Raw genomic sequence first — 22,150 nt, forward strand, 5'->3', positions numbered from 1 at the left:
GAGGCAGCACTTCTCTACAAAGGCAGGAGGCTGCAGCCTGTATCCTTCAGCCTGAGGTGGCTGAAGTGCAGAATTGGATGGGAACAGATCAGAGGTGCCCAGCCCTCTGGGGTCATCTTTCCTCCTTGCAGTTCAAATGCCCAGTCAGGCCCCAAAAGCACCAGAATCGGCCATTTGGAGGAAATCAGTACATTTGCTGTGAGGTTCTCCAGCCTCCTTACTGATTTGTTAGCAGCCGGTTGAGCAATGGTCCCAGCTTCTCCTCTCTCTCTCTCTCTCTCCCCACCCCCGCCACTGAGGCTGCCGCTGCCGCCGCCAAGACCATCCTCCAATACACCCTCAAGCCTCCGCCTCTCGCTCCCCATTGTCTTGGGATCGATGATGACAGATTCCATTCAGATTCGCAGGCACCACTGTAATATCTGTGCCGCCCACTCTGGGACCCGACCCTGTTTCCGACACACCACACGGTTGGCGGTGGAGAAAGCTGACCCCAAATGTGCTGGCAGCAGGGTTTGTGCCTCTCTGGGGGAGAGCAGCCAGCACGGGCCTTATTTTGTCTGTGTTTCTGCTTTCCCCTTAGTCAGGGTTTCTAAGCTGGGCAGCTCTCGTGCGTAGGTCTTGGTGGGCCTGTATATGGTCTGAGGAGGCTACAGGGATAGATCAGAGGTTCAGAACAGCTGATTAGGCCTGGCATCAGCAGCCGGGGCCTGGCCTACTTGGGGGAGTCAAGCACTTGCTCTTTTCAAACCTCATCGAATGCACCCAGCATTTCCACAGAGCTTATTCTGTGCCAGATAATGTTACAAGAACTTTATACCCACAATAATATAATTCATCCTTGTAATTCAATTCATCTCCCTTTTACAGATGAGAAAAATGAAATGTACAGAAGCTAATGAATAACTTGTGTCTAAGGTTAGAAAGAGGTAGAGCTTGGGGCACTCTAACAGCCACCCCCCTGGCCCCATTCTCAGGGACCCCATGAGACCCCACGTCTCATAGATGTGTCTCGGAGGTAATAGTGACCCTACTTGTGGCATGAATAGGAGCCCCTCCATGGCACTGAAGACAAGGGCTTGCAAGCCCCACAGAAGTTTACTATACTTCTTTAACTCTGGGAGGATACACCTTGAGCCCCCCGTGATTCCAAATCCCAGAAACAACGAGCTGTGTCCCAGCTGACTCATTTATAGCAGAATTACTTTTTAATACAAGGCCTTGTTTCTTTCATGTTCAAAAGCAAGCACAACCCTATCTGGCCCCTCCATTGCCTGGGGGCTAAGGATTTCTTTCTTTCTGGAGGCCCTATTTCCTGCTTCCCAGAAAGGCAGGTCCCCCTGGGTAACCTGCTCCTCTCCCACTCGCTGCTGCCTCGCCAGCCCTCCTCCCACTGGCTTCCCAGAAGGAGAGTCCTTGGCCCTCTTTGGGGCTTCCTTAGCATTTCACAACCCTTACATTCCAGTCATGAAATTTGTATCTGGCCTTTCCCAAGATGATCAGTTGAGAAAAGCCTCGATGGGCTTGCTGGCGCCTCCCTCCCCACTGCCTGTTGGGGTGAGCTGGGGAAGCACAGGAAGCAGCCGGCTGGCATTTGTGGGGTGAGGGTGGGAGCCGCTGGGCCTGCTGCTCTCTGTCTGAGGTGCCTGGTCAGTCTGACCTTGGCTTCCCACCTCTCCACTCGGTGGCCGGGAAGTGGCGTGCGGTCAGGGGAGATCTGCATTTCCATAAGCCGTGTCAGTATTCTAGATCTTCTCCTGCTGTAGCCAGTGACCCACTGACTGAGTTGGGGAGACCTTAGGGAGCTCTCTGTCAGGCACCCTGCTGGAGAGGGTGGCACCCGTGTGTGTGCACACGTGTGTGGCAGGGGGAGATTCCGGACTGGGAAAGGCACTCTGTAGTTGAGGCACCTTAAAACACAAACACCACCACTGCTGAGCCAGGTTTCTCGGTCTTCTAGAACTGCACGGCAACTTTTAAAACCATTTCTTTCTTCTTTTATTTTTTCTTCCTTAATTTCCTGGAGAATTCAAGTTTCATAGCCTGAATTCTGTTGTGACAGCCTCATCAATAGCACCTCTCCCAACATGCATAAGGACACATAAACATGCAGCTCGTGCTGGCGCATGCGCTCTCTTTCTCGCTGTCTGTCTCTCTCAGCAAGGGCTCTGTCCACTAAACTAATGAGTGTGTCTGCTCCCATCTGTTTGGACTTTTGGATGGGATGACTGCTGCCTTTAATTCCCATCTTGGATACCTTCTAACCTGGCCAGGGAGCCATCCTTTAGAGAAAACTATGTTTTGCTCAGCCTATGAGGTCCATGAAGATTAATTAGAAGAAGAAAATACCTTGCATGCATCCACCCTCTCAGTGAATTTGGGTGAAGGAAGGCGAGTCCCACCTGGGAAGACAGCTGGGCTGCTTGGCACCACTTGCATGAAGGCATTGCGGGCAGCCCTGCTCCAGGCTCCTGTGTCGGGGCAGCGGCCAGCCTGGAGCCTGCGTGGTCACATCGGCTTCCCTATGACTCCCATGCTGGGAAGTACAGTTGTTTGCACTGGAAAAAAAGCCCAGAAAGAAACCGCCCTGCTCAGGGCCTTGACCAGACCCCGCGGGGCTGACGGGAGGAAGGACCCACGCCTTTCTCCTCCCATGTCATTTTTTGCCCCCCTCACTATAATCTAGAGTGTCCTGCTGCGTGCCTTTACATTCCTTTCTCAAAAATACACATTTGAACAGCTGGGTATGGTGGCACATGCTCATACTCCCAGTGCTTGGGAGACTGAGACAGGAGAATTGCAGGTTCAAGGCCAGCCTCAGCAACTTAATGAGGCTCTCAGCAACTTAGCAAGACCCTGTTCCAAAAAATGAAATAGGTAGCTGGGCGTGTGACACACACTTGTGATCCCAGTACTTCAGACGCCGAGATAGGAGGATCACAGATGCGATGACAGCCTCAGCAAGTAGTGAGACTCTCATCAACCCAGCAAGACCCTGTTAACAAAGAAGAAATAAAATTAGGCTGGAGGTATAGCTCAAAGGTAGAATGTCTCTGGGTTCAATCTCTAGTACCACACACATAAAAATAAATAAATAAAGTAAAATAATTCTGAGGTGTATGGCCTAGAGACAGAATGTCCCTGGGTTCCATCCCCAGTACCACAAGAAAGAAAGGAAGGAAGGAAGGAAGGAAGGAGGGAAGGAAGGAAGGAAGGAAGAGAAAGGCACATTGAAAGAGCAGAACAAGGGTCTCCAGCAAGTCTGGCATGGGGCACTTCTGTTTTAACTCCATTCTTTGTTCCACATCCCCAAAGAAATGAAGCCTGGCCATTGTTAGTGCCCCATCTTCAGAGCTCCTGACTGGCCTTTGTGTTTTGTTATGGTACTGGGGATTAAACTTTTTTTAAATCTTGAAACAGGGTCTCAGCTGGGCATGGCTGTGTGCTCTTATGATCCCTGTATTTGGGAGGCTGAGACAGGAGGATCACAGGTTCATGGCCAGCCTCAGCTACTTAGTGAGGCCCTTTGCAATTTATTGAGACTCTGTTTCAAAATAAAGAATAAAAAATAGGGCTGGGGGTATAGCTTGGAGGTAGAATGCCCTTGGGTTCAATCCCAAGTTCTGCAAAAAAAAAAAAAAAAAAAAGGAAAGAAAAGAAAAGAAAAGAGAGAAAAGAAAACAAGAGTCTCATGAAGTTGCAGAGGGCCTCACAAAGTTGCTAAGGCTAGCCTTGAACTTACAATCCTCCTTTCTCAGCCTCCCAAGTACTGGGATCACAGGCTTGCTCCACCACACCTGGCTCTGGCACTCTGAGTTGTCAGTGCAGATGCTGCACGCCCCATCCTCAGCTTGCACAATCAGGAGTGTTGTTTCACTCCCTGATCCTCAGTGTCACCCAACACTTGAGCAGTGAGTCACTTCTTTAGGGAAGGGAAAAGGAAGGCGCAGAGGTAAAAGCAGGAGAAAGGACATGACTCAGTGTCTCAGAAAAAAGAAAGCCAAGGTCTCTGGCTAGAGCTCACTCGAGAGCGGCGCGGTGGCCCCAGATTCCCACTCCGGGCCAGCAGGCCGGGCCGGAGCGAGGCCCCCTGTGCCAGGGGTGGGCTGTTGACAGGGAATCTCCTGACCTCAAGCAAATTTTATTCACCTGGTCTTTGTCTGACTCTGTTTCACCATTCCATCTTCACATTCCATCTGTGGGATATTCCCACCAGGAATGTCATTGCCCCTTATGATTTGGTTATTGGTGCCTATGAATAACCTTTTGTATTCTTTTAGACCCGATATCATCCTATCAGAGAATTTGTCAGAATGACCAGTGATATAGCCTTGGGCTTAGCAGTAAATTTGGAGGTGAGCTGGTCCCCCTTACCATCTACCCTACACCCATGCCCTTTCCCAGTTCTGCCCTGAAGGAAGACCTACAAGTGGTTCTTTGAAAATTCAGAGTTTTCATTGGCAGTCAGAAAGCAAAAGGGTAGGACATGGTGGTGCACACTTGTAATCTCAGCATTCAGGAGGCAGAGGCCGAGGTTCGCAGACAGCCCCAGCTACTTAGCGAGGCCCTTTGCAACTCGGTGAGACCCTGTTTCAAAATAAAAAAAGGACTAAAATAGGGCTGAGAGTGTAGTTCAGAGGTAGAATGCCCCTGGGTTCCATCCCCAGTACTGCAAAGAGAGAAAGAGAGAGAGAAAGAAAGAAAGTATGAGAAAGGAAAAGAAAAGAAAGAAAAAGGAATAATCTTCCAAGCAAGAGATTGGGCTGGGCTCTGTCAACCAAATCTACTTTGCTACCTCTTTTTGGTGCTGGAGATTAAACCCAGGTGAATTCTACCTCTGAGCTATACTCCCAGTCCTATTTTATTTTTACTTTAAAACAGCATCTTGCTAAGTTGCTGAGACTGGCCTTGAATCTGCGATCCTCCAGTCTCAGCCTCCCAAGTAGTGGGATTAGAGGTGTGTGCCAACAGGCCTGGCTTCTGAATAATTGCAAGACTGATGCCCTGGTTCCTGTTCCCAGGTGTCCCCAAGGAGAAGCCCCAAGACTTGTGACCAGTGCAGACATCATGACTATCGCAGGACTAGGGCTGTGGTTAAAATTGTCCTTGGTGATTTTGCTCCAGTGCCCTTTAGGCAGATGTGGAAAAATTAAGACCTTCCGCCAGGTGTGGTAACACATGCTTGTAATCCCAGCACTTGGGAAGCTGAGACAGGAGGAGTTTAGTGAGGAGCAGCTTAGTGAGGCTCTCAGCAACTTAGTGAGATGCTGTTTCCAAATTAAATATAAAATTGGTCTGGAGGTGTAGCTTAGAGGTAAAAGGTCCCTGGTTTCCATCCCCAGGACCATCAAAAATAAATAAATAAGACCTTTCCTTTTTTTTGTACTGGAGAGTAAACTCAAAGGCCTTCTGTCTACAAGCTGCATCCCTAGCCTGCTTTTGTGTTTTCTTTTTTTGCAGTATTAAGGATTGAACTCTGAGGCATTCTATCTCTGAGCTACATGCCCAACCCTATTTTTCATTCTTTATTTGAAACAAGATCTAAGTAGTTGAGGCTGGCCACGAACCTGCAGTCCTCCTGTCTCAGCCTCCCAAGGACTAGGATTACAAGCATGCATCACCATGCCTGGCTGATTTTATTCCCTATTTGAAAACAAGGTCTCACGAGGTTGTTGAGAGCCTCACCAAGTTGCCGAGGCTGGCTGTGAACCTGCAATCCTCCTGTTTCAGCCTCCCAAGTACTGGGATTACCATTGTGTGCCACCATACCTGGCTAAGACCTCAGTATTTGAAGAGATCAGAGTAAAGAGGAAGTGTAGATAAGGTTCTGCCAACCTGTAAAGCATCAGTAGGGTGACGAGGGCATGTACTGTAAACCATACAATACTAGAAATCAGAACTCTCTCTTGACACTGAAGGGAGGTTTGTTGGGACATGTAGAAAGTCACTATATGCACTGAGAACTGTAAATACAGATTATGTTATATGACTGGCAGTAAAGACTAAATTAATGAATATTTAGGTCCTGAATTGCTGACGCGTGCCTCTAAGCCACCTCCTAAGCCACTTCTCAGTTCTTTCAACACAGAGCGAATGCTAAGGTGGAGAGGTTCTGGTGGCTAAGCAGGTAGTTTTTATTGCACGTCAGCATGTGTGAGACCCTATGTTGTGGGTTATCGTCCCCATTCCTCACATTAGAACACTGAGGCTCACTTTTAACTTATCTATAGGCAACTACTTAGAGTAAGTGTCAGCCAGCATTTGGACCTCTCAGGTCATTGTCTTCAGATCTGGACCTCTCCACCAGTGTGTCCTACCTGTGATAGAGGACAAGAGTATAGGATGCTGCCAAGCCACGGGAAAAAACAACTAGAAAGCGTGCCCTGGAAGTATGCATACTGCGCACAGAATAAAGTTGGTGTTTTATTTATTTATTTTCTATATTTTTGGTACTAGGGAGTGGAACCCAGGGACATTCTACCTCTGAGTGACACCCCCAGCCCTATATTTTTTATTCTTTATTTTGAAACAGGGTCTCACTGAGTTGCAAAAGGCCTCACTAAGTAGCTGAGGCTGCCCTCGAACCGAGATCCTCCTGTCTCAGCCTCCCAAATGCTGGTATTACAAGCGTGCACTACCAGTTTAAAGCTAGTATTTTAGTTTGCCTGGAATCATCAAGGTGGTAGGTCAGAGGAGACCACCTGGTGAGAAGCATTATGAAAACTAAGTGAATCTCTAAGGCGAGGCACCCCCAGACTGAGGGAGGGAGCTGGCCTGGGGGCACACGCCTGTGATCCCAGTACTTGGGAAGCTAAGACAAGAGGATCCCAGGTTGGAAGCCAGCCCCAGCACTTTAGGGAGGCCCTGTTCCAAAATGAAAATAGGGTTGGGGTATAGCTCAGGGGTAGAATGGGCTTAATCCCCCGTACCACAAAAACAAAACAAAAAAACCAGGCCTGGTGGCAAATACCTATAATCCCAGTACTTGGGAGGCTGAGACTGGAGAATCACAGGTTCTCTGCCAGCCTCCACAATTTAGTGAGGCCTTGTTTCAAAATTTAAAAAAAAAGCACTAGGCCTGGTGGCCCACGCTTGTCATCCCAGCATTTGAGAGGCTGAGACAAAAGGATCGTGGTTGGTGGACAGCCTCAGCTCCTTAGTGAGGCCCTGTGCAACTCAGTGAGACCCTGTTTCAAAATAAAATTTAAAAAATAGGGCGGGGGGTATAGCTGGAAGGTAGAATTCCTGGGTTCCATCCCCAGTACTGCAATAATTAATTAATTAATTAAAACTAGCCAGGAATGGTGCATGGTGCACACTTGTGATCCCAATTCTTGGGAGGCTTAGATAGTAACAACTTAGTGGGGCCTTCACAACTTAATAAAACCTTTTTTTTTTTTGTACTGGGGTAGAACCCAAGGGCATGCTACCTCTGAGCTACACTCCAGCCCTATATTTTTATTTTTTATTTTGAAACGAGGTCTCAATGAGTTGGAAAGGGCCTCACTAAGTAGCTGAGGCTGTCCGTGTACCGTGATCTTCCTGTCTCAGCCTCCTAAATGCTGGGATTGCAAGTGTGTCACCATACCCAGCTAAGACCCTATTTTTATTATGTATAAAATTATAAAATTATATTTTATGAAAATATATAAAATTATGAAATAAATAGGGGTGGGTTGTAGCTCAGGGATAAAAGGCCCCTGAGTTTAATCCCCAGTACTACATAAAGTAAAAATAATAAATACTAGGGCTGGGGATGTAGCCTACAGGTAGAATGCCCTTGGATTCTATCCCTAGCACCACACACACACACACACACACACACACACACACACACACACACACACACACACGAGTGAGGGGGCTGGGCATAGTGGCACACACTTCTCATCCCAGTACTTAGGAGGCTGAGACAGAAAGATTGCATGACTGAAGCCAGCCTCAGTAACTTAGTGACACCATATTTCTAAATAAAAAATGAAATAGGTCTTAGAGGTAGATAGCCCCTACGTTCAATCCCTAGCACCACAAAAATAAGGAAAGCAAGCAGTGAAGGAGACAGTGTGGGCGAGGGGAGGAGGATCTGGCCGAGGAGGAGGCGGCCAGGTGAGCGTGAAGGTGAAACGACCCAGTGCCGCTGTGCTGCAGGAGCGGAAAGCGACCGTGGTGCACAGGAGGAGGTTGGAAGGCTCCTCCGGAGAAAGGCCTTTAAGATGAAATTATAAACACTTGGATTTGAATGTCTTGGGAAGACAATCTCTACAACACTGGTATTAGTAACCTTAATTGAATTGGTGATACACACCTAGGAAACTAAGGCAGTTGAGCTGGGATGTCGCTCAGTGCTAGAGACTCTCCTAGCACGCACAGTGCCCTGGACTCGACCCCCAGCACTGAAAAGAATAGAATACAAAAAGGGCGGGGTGTGGCGGTGTACCCCTGTAATCCAGTATTTGGGAGACTGACACAGAAAGACTGCAGGTTCATGGCCAGCCTCCGTTGCTTAGTGAGGCCCTCCACAACTTAGTGAGACTCTGTTTCAAAATAAAGAATAACAAATAGAAGCCGGGCGTGGTGGTGGCACATGCTTATAATCCCAGCCCTTGGGAGGCTGAGACAGGTTCGAAGCCAGCCTCAGCTACTTAGTGAGGCTCTCAACAACTTAGTGAGACCCTGTTTCCAAATAAAATATAAAATAGGTCTGGGATTATAGCCCAGAGGTAGAAAGCCGCTGGGTTCCACCCCAGTACCACCAAAAAAAAAAAAAAAAAAAAGAATAAAAAATAAGGCTAGGGGTATAGCTCAGAGGTAAAATGCCCCTGGGTTTAATCCCCAGAACCAAAAATAAAAAATAAAAAAAAAGTTAAAAAAGCTGGGTGTGTAGCTTGGTGGTAGAATAATCCAGTACCATGAAAGGAAGGAAGGAAGGAAGGAAGGATGGCAGGCAGGCAGGCAGGCAGGCAGGCGTGGTGATGCACGCTTGTAATCCGTTCAGGAGGCTGAGACTGGAGGATCGCGGTTCGCAGACAGCCTCAGTTTCTTAGTGAGGCCCTCTGCAACTTAGTGAGACCCTCTTTCAAAAATAAAGAATAAAAAAATAGAGCAGGGGGTGTAGCTCAGAGGTCTAATGCCCCTGGGTTTCATCCCCAAACCTGCAAAAGAAAAAAAAGAAAGAAAGAAGAAAAGAGGAAGAGAGCCAAGTGTGGTGGTATACCCTTTAATCCAAGTACTTGGGAGGCTGAGACAGGAGGATTGCAGGTTCTCAACCAACCTCAGCTACTTAGTAAGGTCCTCTGTAACTTAGTGAGAACTTGTTTCAAAATAAAGAATAAATAGCCGGGCGTGGTGGCGTACACTTGTAATCCCCACACTTGGGAGGTGGAGACAGGCGGATCCTACAGGTTCAAAGCCAGCTTCGCTGACTTAAGAGACCCTGTTTCCAAATTTAAAAAGTATAAAATAGGTCTGGGTGTGTAGCCCAGAGGTAGAAGGGTTCTATCCCCAGTACCACCAAAAAAAAAAAAAAAAAAAAAAAAGAATGCCCCTGATTTCAATCCCCAGTTACAAACACACACACACACACACACACACAGATAGGGAGGGGTGTTTAATCCAAGGAAAATAGAAAATTATGACAGAAAGGAAGAGTAATCACAGTATAAACTACATGTCTTAGCTATATAAGAACATTGATATAATTGTAATAATATGAACATTTAATATGAAGCTACATAAACTTGCAATTGGAAATGTGGGGGGGGGCTAAAAGTATTTTTTTTTTTCTTGCGGTTCTGGGGATGGAACCCAGGAGTATTTGACCTCTGAACTACACCCCCTGCCCTATTTTTTATTCTTTATTTTGAGACAGGGTCTCACTAAGTTGTGGAGGGCCTCACTAAGTAGCTGAGGCTGTCCATGAACCATGATTCTCCAGTCTCAACCTCCCAAATGCTGGGATTACAAGCATGCGCCATCATGCCTGGCTAAGCTTGTCTTTTATAGTGGGTAGTCCACTGGAAAGGACTGGAAAGGAAATACTGGGAATTAAAAATAAAGTTTATTAAACCAGGCATGGTAGCACACGTTTGTAATCCCAGTACTTGGGAGGCTAAGAAAGGAGGATTGCACATTCACAGCCAGCCTCAGCAATTTAGTGAGGCCATCTGCAACTTAGTGACACCTTATTTCAAAATAAAAAATAAAATAGGGCTAGGGGTATAACTTGGAGGTAGAATGCCCCAGGATTTCATCCCCAGTAACACACACACACACACACACACACACACACACACACACACACGTATAGATATATATTTTTAAAATATCAAAGATGAGCCAGGCTTGGTGGCACACATTTGTAATTCCAGTACTTGGGAAGCCAAGACAAGAGGATCACGGTTTGTAGCCAGCCTCAGCTATTTAGTGAGGCCCTCCACAACTTAATGAGAACCTGTTTCAAAATAATCAAGGATGGCCGGGCGTGGTGGCGCACGCTTGTAATCCCCGCGCTTGGGAGCCGGAGACAGGAGGATTGCGCAGGTTCGAAGCCAGTCTTGCTGGCTTAAGAGACCCTGTTTCCAAATTTTAAAAAGTACAAAAATAGGTCTGGGAGTGTAGCCCGGAAGTAGAAGGGTTTCCAGGAACCCCAGTACCACAAAAAAAAAAAAAAAAAATCAAGGATGGCTGAGCATCGTGGCACATATCTATAATCCTAGTACTTGGGAAGCCGAGACAGGAGGATCCCAGATTCAAGGTCAGACTTTGCAATCACACAATGAGAACCTGTTTAAAAATAAAAAGAACTAGGGATATAACCCAGGTAGAATACCCCTGGGTTCAATCCCCATTTCCAAAGAATATATATTTATTAAGCATGCCAGGCTGGGCACGGTGGCAGATACCTGTAATGCCAGTATTTGGGAGACTAAGATAGGAGGATTGTAGGTTTCAGGCCAGTGCACAGTAACTTGTTGAGACCCTGTTTCAAAGTAAAAAAATTAAATAGGGCTGACCTGGGAAAGATGGGGGATGGCTCGGAGGGAGATTCCTTCTGGGTTCAATTCTTGGACATGTACACACACGAAATAGCCAAGAGTACCAGGTATGATGGCACATGTTTATGATCCTAGACACTTGAATAGAAGAAGGATTACAAAATCAAAGCAAGCCCAGCCTGAACAACTTAATAAGACCCTGCCTCAAAATATAAGACTGGAGCTTAGCGTGGTGGTGCATACTTGTAATTCTAGTACTTGAGAGGCTGAGACAGGAGTGATAAGTAAAATAAAAAATTAATGCGAGTAAAATAAAAAATAATGTGAGTACGGCGGAGTGTGAAAAACACGAGAGAGGTCCGGTACACGTGGCATGTAAAGTTTTAATGTCACGGCTCTCCCGGGGATCAGGGCAAGGCACCGTGGGACCCGCGCGCCTGTCCGAAGCTAGAGGACGCGGGCTCTCCTTTTATTTATTTATTTATTTATTTATTTATTTATTTATTTATTTATTTATTTTGGTGGTACTGGGGTTCCTGGAAGCCCTTCTACCTCCGGGCTACACTCCCAGACCTCTTTTTACATTTTTTTATATTTGGAAACAGGGTCTCCTAAGCCAGCGCGCGCGGCTGGCTTCGAACCTGCGCGATCCTCCTGTCTCTGCCTCCCAAGCGCGGGGATTACAAGCGTGCGCCACCACACCCGGCAGGCTCTCCTTTTAAAGGCATGCATCTTGCGAGATGGGGGTTTTACTTGCGGGAACGCCCAATTCTCTTGGGGGTTTCAGCCCCTCCCTTGCCCTGTAGAGGTCATGTGACACAAAGTCACATGAGTGCAGGACCCAACTTATCATCCCGGCCTTTTGATGGTAGGGATAAAGGATGACGATTGGACCCTCTAGCTTCTTCCTGCTGTGAAGGGGCGTCGTCAGGGGCCCCAGGCCGGGAGGAGTCGGGAGTCTAGTCCCCCAGAAGGGGGTGCAGGTGGGTGCATAGCTGCAGTGCGAATTGGAGATTACCCTGGACAGCTTAGTGATGTGCGCTTGAGGAGGCTTGAACAGGCAAGGGCGGAGTATAACGTTGTTGGCCAGCGCTGGCTGTGACAGAAGCGCTGAGAAGCCGCTGGGGGCGTGGTGGAGCCGGGGCGTGCGGATGCCGGTGGCTGGTGTGGACGGCACTGGCGGCTGGTGCAGGCAGGATCAGTGGGGGTGCGCAGGTGGCATGGCTTGCCGGGTTTGCGGTGTGGAGACAAAATGGCTTCCAGGCATGCAGCAGTTGCTGAGGCTGGGCCCCAAGAAGCACCGCCAGTGAGCCTGGCTTGGGCGGGCGAAACGGAGCAGCAGCAGTGAGTAGAGCTATGCCTGGCGCGGGTGACTGTGGCGGACACCGAAGCCGGCTGTGCGCCGCCCAGTGAGCCTGGCTCGGGGCGGGCGGGGCAAATCGGCCAGAGGTCCCGGCGGTGACTGGAGCGCCGAGCTGGAACGGCGGTTTTAGGAGGTCCAAGCGGCAGGCAGAGGTCCTGGCCCGTGCAGGAGGTCAGCAAGCAGAGCAGGTGCCAGCATCACCCAAGGAGCCTGGCTCCGGGCGGGTGGAACTGGCAGCCTGGCGGCCGGCGGAGCCTGCACGCCCCGGTGGTGGTGGCCGCGGCCGTGGTGGCAGTGGAAGATGTCCGTCGGCGCTCCAGAAGAGAGCACGTGGGCAGGAAAAGATGGCCACTGGCTCTCAGCAGAGCGCAGGGCCGCAGACTCTCAGCAGAGCGCGGGATCAGAAAGATGGCCACCGGCTCTCAGCAGAGCGCGGGGCCGAAAAGATGGCTGCGAGCTCTCAGCAGAGCCCAGGGCGGGAAGAAGGCCGCCGGCTCTCCCGGAGAGCTTTGTGCTGTTCTCAGAATTCTGGGCTAGATTACTCAACCAGGAGGGTCTGAACACTCTACAGGCACAGTCAGCCTTGAGAGTCAGAAAGTCAGACTTCGGAAGTGCTAACCTGCCTAGTAGACAAAGAAGTGCTGTGGACTCACATACAAGGCTTAGCAAGACATCTTGAGGATCTAACATCATTACAAGCAAGACTGAAATGTCCAGCGAGCATCCAGGAAGGTGAAGGGCTGGTGATGGGAAGGTCGGTTGATTTATACCTGGTGGGGTGAGCATGCGCACAGTGATGACGTCAGGCTGTCTGCCTAGCCCCAGCCTGTTCAGTGTTTAGTCAAAGCCTGGGAAGAGAACGTCGATGGCGAGTTTATCAGTTTTGTCAGTGATGTGAAGTCAGAAAGGAATGCCAATATGATGGATGCCAGAGTCGGGTTCAGTATTATCCAAACTGCCTGCAGCCCTGGCCAGATAACACAGAGTTCTGTTCTTAGCTGCCCATAATCAACAGTATGTGCTCGATGGGGGAGAAGAGATTTTAGGGCAGCCCATGGAAGAGATCCGAGGCAGAAAGCCTGGGGAGATCTCATTGACAGAAGGAGAATGGGATGAGTTGGTAGCTGGATGAGGCTACGAAGAATGGACAATCTGATGACAGTTTTAATAGAAATGAAGTGCCCCATACAAGAGGACTCACAGGGCCTCTCAATCCGCACTGGTTAGACCACATGCCCTAGTTATTTCCACACAACACTTCACTTCCGGACCTGACGCTTCAGCTTTGACAAGCTAGACTGAGTCCAAGACAGGGTGATGGATGCATGGAGAATTTCAGAGCCTTGTCAAGGATATGGTTGAAAGTTGGGGCCACAGATCTTAAAAAAAGAAACTGTTGGTGGGACGTGAGAGAAGCCACAGGGATTCCAAAAACTGTCATGGGAAGAGGGGTTAAACTGCGGGGTGGCTTGAAGGCCAGTGTTTTGAGAATTGCAGGAAGGCAGATTGTGCTCTGCAGACGCAAGGCAGAGCCAGCACCTTCAGTGGAGCAAAGGAGTTTGGTTGGCCTGTAGTCAGGCTTTCCCAGAGCACTGGCTGACCAGTACACTTGAGGAGGCAAGAGTCCTTTCAGGCCCCATCTCAGAAGTCCCCTCTTCCAAGCTCAGCAAGAGGAAGTTAGATGCTGGGCCCTGGATAAAGACCACTTTTCTCTCTGTATGTTAGTTTTACTAGGGATTGGACCTAACCATTCTAACTCCAAGCTATACGCCAGCTCTATTTTTTATTCTTTATTTTGAAACAGGGTCTTACTAAGTTGCATAGTGCCTCACTAACTCAGCCTCCCAAATTTTGGGATTACAGGCTCCAGCCATCAACATTTTCTTCAAGAGGCACAGAAATTTTAGAGGCAGTCAGCTATATCTCGAGTACTCACTATATTCCAGGCACTTTTTTTTCCCCCCAGTACTGGGGATGAACCCAAGGGCTTTTCTCCCTCTGGGCTACACTCCAGGACCTATTTTATACTTTATTTGGAAACAGGGTCTCACTAAGTTGCTGAGAGCCTCACTCAGTAGCTGGGGCTGACTTCGAACCTGTGCAATCCTCTTGTCTCCGCCTCCCAAGTGCTGGGATTACAAGTGTGCGCCACCACGCCCGGCTCTTATTCTTTATTTTGAAACAGGATCTCGCTGAGTTGCGGAGGGCCTCACTAAGTAGCTTAGGCTGTCCCCAAACCATGATCCTCCTGTCTTAGCCTCCCAAATGCCAGGATTACAAGCGTGTGCCACCACGCCCAGCTCCAGGCACTATTAGAGACTTCATGTGGGTCATCTCATTTTGATCCATATAGTGACCTTACTGTTACATATTTCCATTGAGAAGATACCAAAGGTTAGAGAAAGGTTATTTGTCCAAGGTCACACAGGGCTCCAGCCCAGAACCTGCGCTGATGGATCACCTCTCTGCTTCCTGGAGCATGTCCCTCATACCTATGCCTAGCAGCCCCAGCAGCCCCAGTGGTTGTGGGTCATGCTCCCCAGGAGCCCCTCTCCCTTCCAGCACCCAGAGGTCTGCCTTCTGCTCTCCTAGGAACTCAGGGAGAAAACAGCCCCACTGAAAAATTAGGCCATGCTGCCGAGCACACTACTTATTTTTTTATGACTAAGATTAAGCTGACAGCCATGCAAAACATTGCAAACCTGTGTCGGCTGCAGATCTAATACCTCACCCAGCCCACACAAATAATTCATGCTTCTGCATCGATGTCCAGAAAAAACAAATCAGCAAAAAGCTGGGCCTCTGCGTGCATGTGGAGCGGCCGTGTTTCCATTGAAGCAGCGTGCCGGAAATACCCAAGCTCCAGGACTGCAGATCTAGCATTTTGCAATTTTTTTTTTCTCTTAAAAGATTAAAGTACGTTTTTTTCAAGTGATTGAAGGTTGGTAGGAGGTGTAAATGTGGGTACTTGTCACATTAATTCTTCAGATGATTAAGTTCTTTTCCATTTCTTTAAAGCTGTTTGCAGTTGGGTTTGATGTCCTCGTTCCGGGTGAGTGTGTTGTGGCAGTTACCAAGGTGACTTTAGCTGACTTTCAACGATTTATTTTTCCCTCCAGCCTGAGATGTCTCTAGTCCTGTGTGCTGTGGACTCTTCTCTACCAGCCCCCACCCCACCTCCCGTCGCTATTTGTCAGCATTTTTGCCTGTGCTGGAGAGGCTGGGACCCCCAACAGGCCCTGCGCAGGCAGGCTTAGCCCCTTCAGAAACACAGTGGTGCATCTCATGTATAAGAGCCTGTTGTTAACCTGGGTATAGTGGCACGCACCTCTAAGTCCAGTACTCGGGAGGACTGCGGGTTCGAGGCCAGCCTCTGCAATTTAAGGAGCCCCTCAACAATTTAGCAAGACCCTGTTTCAAAATTAAAAGGTCTAAAGCCAGAGCCAAGCAGAGTGGCTCACGCATGTAATCGCAGCATTTGGGAGGCTGAGACAAGAGGATCGTGGTTCACGGACAATCTCAGCTACTACTTAGTGAGGCCCTTTGCAACTCAGTGAGACCCTGTTTCAAAATAAAGAATAAAAAATAGGGCTGGGAGCATAGCTGAAAGGTAGAATGCCCCTGGGTTACATCACCAGTACTGCAAAAAAAAAAAAAAAATCTAAAGCCAGGCATGGTGGTGCACACTTGTAATCCCAGTATTTGGAAGGCTGAGACAGGAGGATCGCAGGTTCAAGGCTAGATTCACTTACTTGGTGAGACCCTCCACAACTTAATGAGACCCTGTTTCAAAATAAAGAATTAAGCCGGGCATGGTGGCACATGCTTGTAATCCCAGCATTTGGAAGGCTGAGACAGGAGGATCAGTTTGAAGACAGCCTCAGCTATTCAGTGAGGCCCTTTGCAACTCACTGAGACCCTATTTCTTTCTTTTATTTTTTCTTTTTTTGCGGGTCTGGGGATGGAACCCAGATGCATTTGACCTCTGAGCTACACCCCCTGCCCAATTTTTTATACTTTATTTTGAAACAGGGTCTCACTGAGTTGCAGAGGGCCTCACTAAGTAGCTGAGACTGTCCGCGAACCGCGATCCTCCAGTCTCAGCATCCCAAAACTGGGATTACAAGCGTGTACCACCACGCCCGGCTTCACTGAGACCCTATTTCAAAATAAAGAATAAAAATAGGGCTAGGGGTATAGCTTAGCGGTAAAATGTCCCTGTGTTCTATCCCCAATGCCACAATAAATAAATAAATAAACAAACAAACAATCAAATAGGATTAAAAATAGGGCTGGGATGTAGCTCAGGGGTAGAATGCCCCTAGGTTCAATTCCCAGTACCACAAAATTAATTAATTAATTTAAAAATGAAAAGGTCTAGCTGGATGTGGTGGCACATGCTTATAATCCCAGTATTTGGGAGGCTAAAACAGAAGGAGCACAGATTCAAGGACACCCTTAATAAGTAGTGAGACTCTCATCAACCTATTGAGATCCTGTTTCAAAATAAAAATAAAAGCTGGGTGTGGTGGCGCACACTGTAATCCCAGCATTTGGGAGACTGAGACAGGAAGATTGTGGTTTGCGAACAGCCTCCGGCTACTTAGTGAGGCCCTTTGCAACTCAGTGAGACCCTGTTTCAAAATAAAGAATAAAAAATAGAGCTGGGGGTGTAGCTCAGAGGTCGAATGCCCCGGCTCAGAGATAGTTCAACCCCCAGTACTTAAAAAATAAATTGGTCTACCCAGGTGTGGTGGTGCACGCCTGTAATCCCAGTACTTGGGAGACTGAGACAGGAGAATTGCAGGTTTGTGGCCAGCCTCAGCTACTTAGACCCTGTTTCAAAATGCAGAATAAAAATAGGGTTGGGGATGTATCTTAGAGGTAGAATGCCCCTGGGTTCAATCCCCAATGCCACAAAAGTAAATAAATAAATAATAGGATAATAGGGCTGGGGGGTGTAGCTTTCAGGTACATTGCACCTGGGTTCGATTCCTCGTGCCACAAATAAATAAAAAGGTCTGGGGAGTTGGGCATGGTGGCACACGCTTGTAATCCCAGCATTTGGGAGGCTGAGACAGGAGGATTGTAGTTTGCGAACAGCCTCGGCTACTTACGCCCTTTGCAACTCAGTGAGACCCTGTTTCAAAATAAAGAATTAAAAAATAGGGTTTGGGGTGTCACTTGGAGGTGGAATGCCCTTGGGTTCCATTCCCAATGCCACAAAAAAGAAAAAGGAAAAAAAAATGTCTGGGAGTGCAGAGGTAAGATGCCCCTGGGTTCAGTCCCCAGTACAAAAAAAAGAACCTGTTTTCAGGTGGCGCAGTGGAGGGATTATGAGAGTCACACCCTGATTCTTCCACTTGAGCTCACTCTGGGGGACTGGAGGTGGTAGTGTGCTTACCCAGCATGCATAATACCCTGGGCTCAAGTCCAGCACCAAGGGGGTGGGGCTCCCTTTGTGTCCTGTCGCCTCCCTTCACCTGTAAAAGGGTTGACACCAGAGCCTGCCCTCCACACTCTTGCGGCTGCTGTGAGTGAACATCTGGGTCCACCTGAGGCACAGAGCAAGGCCTCAGCAGACTCAGCTGCTGGGATTTCCTGTGTTCTGCCCTTATTTGGGCCTGGAGGGCACCCGTGTCAGCTCTGAGCCCTCAGAAGTGCCTGGCTGGGCTGTAGTGTTGAGTGTTGCTCTCCTGGAAAGGGAGGCGAACGCGGCCCTGGTGGAGGGAAAGAGAGTTGGTCCAGAAGCCCAAGGCAGGCAAGCTCTGTGGCCTTGGACGCCTTACTGTTCCTTTTTTGAAAAGGAAGGAGGTAGATTAAACAACCTCTGAGTTTCCTTCAGGTCTTGTGAGAGTGCTTGCCAAGGACAAGCCAGGGAGGGCCACTGGTTCAGATTGGTTTCTTTGGAAAGCCAGAGGGAGGGACTGCTTTTGTCCAAGAGCAGCCAGGTCTGGGGGCGGAGAAGACCTCAGGAGGGAGCATTTCCTGGCCTCACGCCCCTGCCCAGGCCCCGCTCATCCTCAGTGTGCTGGGCCCGCGCCTGCGCCTTCCCTGGGGGGCTGTCCAACCCAGACATCCTGGGTGGCTCCTGCCTGCTGCTTGAATGATAAATAACTAGAGCTTCTCACCCAGTCCTTTGATGGACACTCAGGGAATTGTTCTGAGAGTCTCAGCCCAAACCGGAATTGGCCTTTTGAGTGGGATCAGTGGTGACCCTCGTTTCCTGCTGAGGCAGATTTGAGAGGCTGTCAGTGGGGGCAGCTCAGTTTGAAAGAGCAAGGCTTAGAATGCAAAGGGACCTGGTGGCCTAGCTGTGGGGCAGGCTGTTGGTAGGGAGCATGAGGCAGCAATGAGAGCTCACTGTGGCCAAAACCATAGTCAGGAGGAATCTGGCACAGGGCTCTGGGGCAGGGTGGGGATCTCGTTCTTCCCAGAGGGTAGCCAAGCCTACTGCCATGACTCCCCAAGACCTAGCTCCTGCCCATTAGCGAAGAGCAGATCACTCCCTGGCTAGATGAAGGATGTGTTGTAGCACCTGGCCATTAGCAGGAGATGGGCACACTCAGAACTGTCTCAGAATCAACTGGATGGAAATTCTTGGAGTGGATCTCAGGGTGCTCCCAGGCCTGCCCTGGAAGCAAGGGGACTCCAGGGTAGGAGAGAAAGAGCTCCCAGAAACTCTTGCTGATCTCCAGGGAAAACAGGTATAGCATATATGCAGGCTCTGTAGACAGATTTATGCAGAGACCGGTGCCTGCCCCACCCTCTCACTGGCTGAATGACCTGGGCAAGTTATTTGTTCTCCATGATCCTAGGTTCTTATCTGTAAGGGGGAGGTGCTGTTAGTGCCCACCCTATGGGAGTATCGTGAGGTGTAGCCAGTCAGACGTGCTTAGCACAGTGGCTGGCACGTGGCAAGTGGATACTGAAGGATGGCTGCTCTTAACGGTCATCAGGTACCAAGATTCTTACTAACCAAGAGCCCAGCCAGAGCCAGTCCTAGAGGTGCATGCTTGTAATCCTGGTACTTAGGAGGCTGAGACCAGAGGGTCACAGGTTTGAGGCCAGCCTCAGCAACTTAGCAAGACCCTATTTCTAAATAAAAAGTGGGTCTGGGAGTGTAGCCTGGGGGTAGAAGGTCCCTGGGTTCTACCCCCAGTACCATACCCACAAAACAGCACCCAGACAGAAGCTCCCATCTTGCCTCTCCCTGTGATTTTTGCCCTGTGCTGAACCTGTCCCTGTGCTTGCTTCCTAGGAGCCGCAAAGACAGCCTGGAAAGCGACAGCTCCACAACCATTATTCCCCATGAGCTGATCCGCACACGGCAGCTCGAGAGTGTACATCTCAAGTTCAACCAGGAGTCGGGAGCGCTCATTCCTCTCTGCCTAAGGTGAGCCGAGACGCACACCACACAGCCCAGCTCAGCCTGGCGGCGGCCAGCTCAACCTTGAGGCCACTTTAGAGCCTCCCTGTGCCTATGCCCTTGCCCAGTGCAGGTCCTCCAGAGCCCTGCAGACCCCGCCAGGCCTATGCCTGCCATCCAACCAGGGAGGCAGCTGTGGGAAACCTACGCACAGTCTGGGGTGGGGAGGAAGGAGAACTACCTGGGCAGCTCCGTCTTCAGACTGTGGGAGTCCAGGGACTTCCGATCACCATGAGGTGTTCTCCCTGCCTGTGCCTCTGGGAAGCGTAGGTGGGGAAAAGTCAACTGCCATCATGGGGGGGGGGGGGGGCATTCTACCTCTGAGCTACACCCCTAGCCCAATTTTTTGTTCTTTATTTTGAAATAGGGTCTCACTAAGTTGCGGGGGGGCTCACTAAAGAGGGGCTGTCTTCTGCATCTCAGCCTAGCACAGTGGCAGCCCCCAGTAGGCTGAGGACTGTGGCCAAAAGAGCCCCCATTGGCCTTAGCTGACAGGCCTTCCTCATTAGCAAGTAGAGTCTGTGGAGCCATAAGAAAGGGTGCTGAAAAACTCCCATTTGTCAAGGAATCGTCCCTCAGCCTTGCCTCCTTTATAGAAGTCCTGTGACCAAAAGAGTCTCAGATGCCCCTGATCCCACAAGCCTGGGTCAGGATGGCAGGGTCACCAGGAGCACTGGAGGCCAGGGGAGGGTTCTGGTGAATTGGGCCCTGCTTCCTCCTGCTTGCTGCTTTTCCCACAAAAAAATACAATTCTTCACACCCAGTGGCCTATCCAGCAGACTCCTTAAGAGACCAGGAAGCCCAGCTGTATCCCTTCTGCTACTGTCCAGAGTCTAAGCCTAGCCGAGGCCAGATTCCACGCTTGCTGGGGCTGCTGCCTGGGGTGGACCTTGTGGCCTCTCCGCAGCCCCTGGGCTTCCAGTGCTGCTTTGCTAGTTGGGGCAACAGGAATCACTCCAGCTTGGAGAACAGTGACAAGGAATGGGGCTCCATGGTCTGGACCGTCACCGCTGTGCCTGGAGCCTGGGGAGGAGCTCAGTGGGTGGCCAGTCTGGGCCAGCACCCTGGACAGCATGGCAGACAGCAGGTGGTCAGGGTGGACAGGACCTGGCGGGGCCTGCTCCTAGCACCCCAGCCGTCCCTTTTCAGCTCCATCTTGGGCACAGGCTCAAGGCCTTTGGGCTGGTGAAGGGTTAACGTGAGACCAGCTGAGAAAGCAAGGAGCAGGTTTTGCTTTTTTCACTGACAGGCATCTCTGCCCCTCGGTTGCCTCCGCCTGCCCTTCGCCCAGATATACCCAGCCTGGGGAGTACCAGTGACTTCTTGTGGCTCCCTCAGAGTGATCCCATTTGCTTCAGCTTTAAGAAAAAAAAGAAAAGATATACTTGTGGCCTTTAGACTAGCTGTTTAAATGTTACAGGAGAGCCCAGGAGCAGGTGGAAGATTCTGCCTGGACACTGAAGTGTCTTGCTGTGAAGGTACTTCGCTGTCATTTGTGTAGGTACCACTTCACCTCCACCCCCAAGCAGAGGGGGCACCTCTTCACTCTGGGCACGTGGCTGGCTTCCCCTTCTGGCCTCAGTATGTGAGGGAGGCGGACTCCACCCTCCCCCGGGGCCCTTTGGACTCTGATCTGGAGTTGCCCCTGCTCGCTTCCACCTTCAGAAGGAAGGCATTGGAGAACTGATGACGGAGGCTTCTCTTTGAAAGTGCTGCAGTAAACATGTTTGGTTACAGTCCCCTATTGGTGGGCAGGTGGGCCATCAGGAGGGCATTTGCCGGGCACCCTGCCCCAGGGAGCATAACCTTACAGTCCCAGAGTCTTGACCAGGCCTGCTGTGCTTTGGGCTGGCTCCAGGCCCAGGCCCAGCTCCTCACTGTCTCCGTGTTCCCACCCCAGGGGCAGGCTCCTGCATGGACGGCACTTTACCTATAAAAGTATCACAGGTGACATGGCCATCACGTTTGTCTCCACGGGAGTGGAAGGCGCCTTTGCCACTGAGGAGCATCCTTATGCAGCTCATGGACCCTGGTTACAAGTGAGAAGCCTCTTTTTCTTCTCTCCGCCTTCTTTCTGTAGACTCCTCGCCCATCCACCCTCCCCTCCCTCTGCACCCACCTTTCCCTGAGGGGCTGGTTTTATAGCCAGTTCCAGTGGCTATATGGGAATATCACGGGAATGCATAGGAAGTGGACATCTGCGTCCAGCGTTGGGGGTGGGATGGGCAGGCCCAGTGGCCAGAGCGTCCCCCTAGCCATGACTCTCCCGTGCCTCCTGATGGACACGCAGCTTGTCTGAGAGGAACCTGCTGGTTTGTCCAGAGTGCTTTGACCTTCCTTTGCTGTTCAGGCTGGAGCAAGCTG

General features: G+C 49.9%; 1 protein-coding gene across 2 annotated transcripts in view; it reads left to right on the forward strand.

Annotated features, from left to right (window-relative positions):
* Positions 1-22,150, forward strand: part of SUFU (SUFU negative regulator of hedgehog signaling) — a gene marked incomplete at both ends in the record, with an annotated part of 116,453 nt that overhangs the window by 81,766 nt on the left and 12,537 nt on the right. For both annotated transcript variants that reach the window (XM_080693617.1, XM_080693618.1), the window contains 2 exons: positions 19,619-19,753; positions 21,687-21,825. In XM_080693617.1, the coding sequence (XP_080549743.1) occupies positions 19,619-19,753; positions 21,687-21,825 (274 nt within the window). The remainder of the gene's footprint in view (positions 1-19,618; positions 19,754-21,686; positions 21,826-22,150) is intronic.

Source organism: Muscardinus avellanarius, assembly GCF_963383645.1.
Source record: "Muscardinus avellanarius genome assembly, chromosome: 4".
In the NCBI taxonomy this organism is placed as follows: Eukaryota; Metazoa; Chordata; class Mammalia; order Rodentia; family Gliridae; genus Muscardinus; species Muscardinus avellanarius.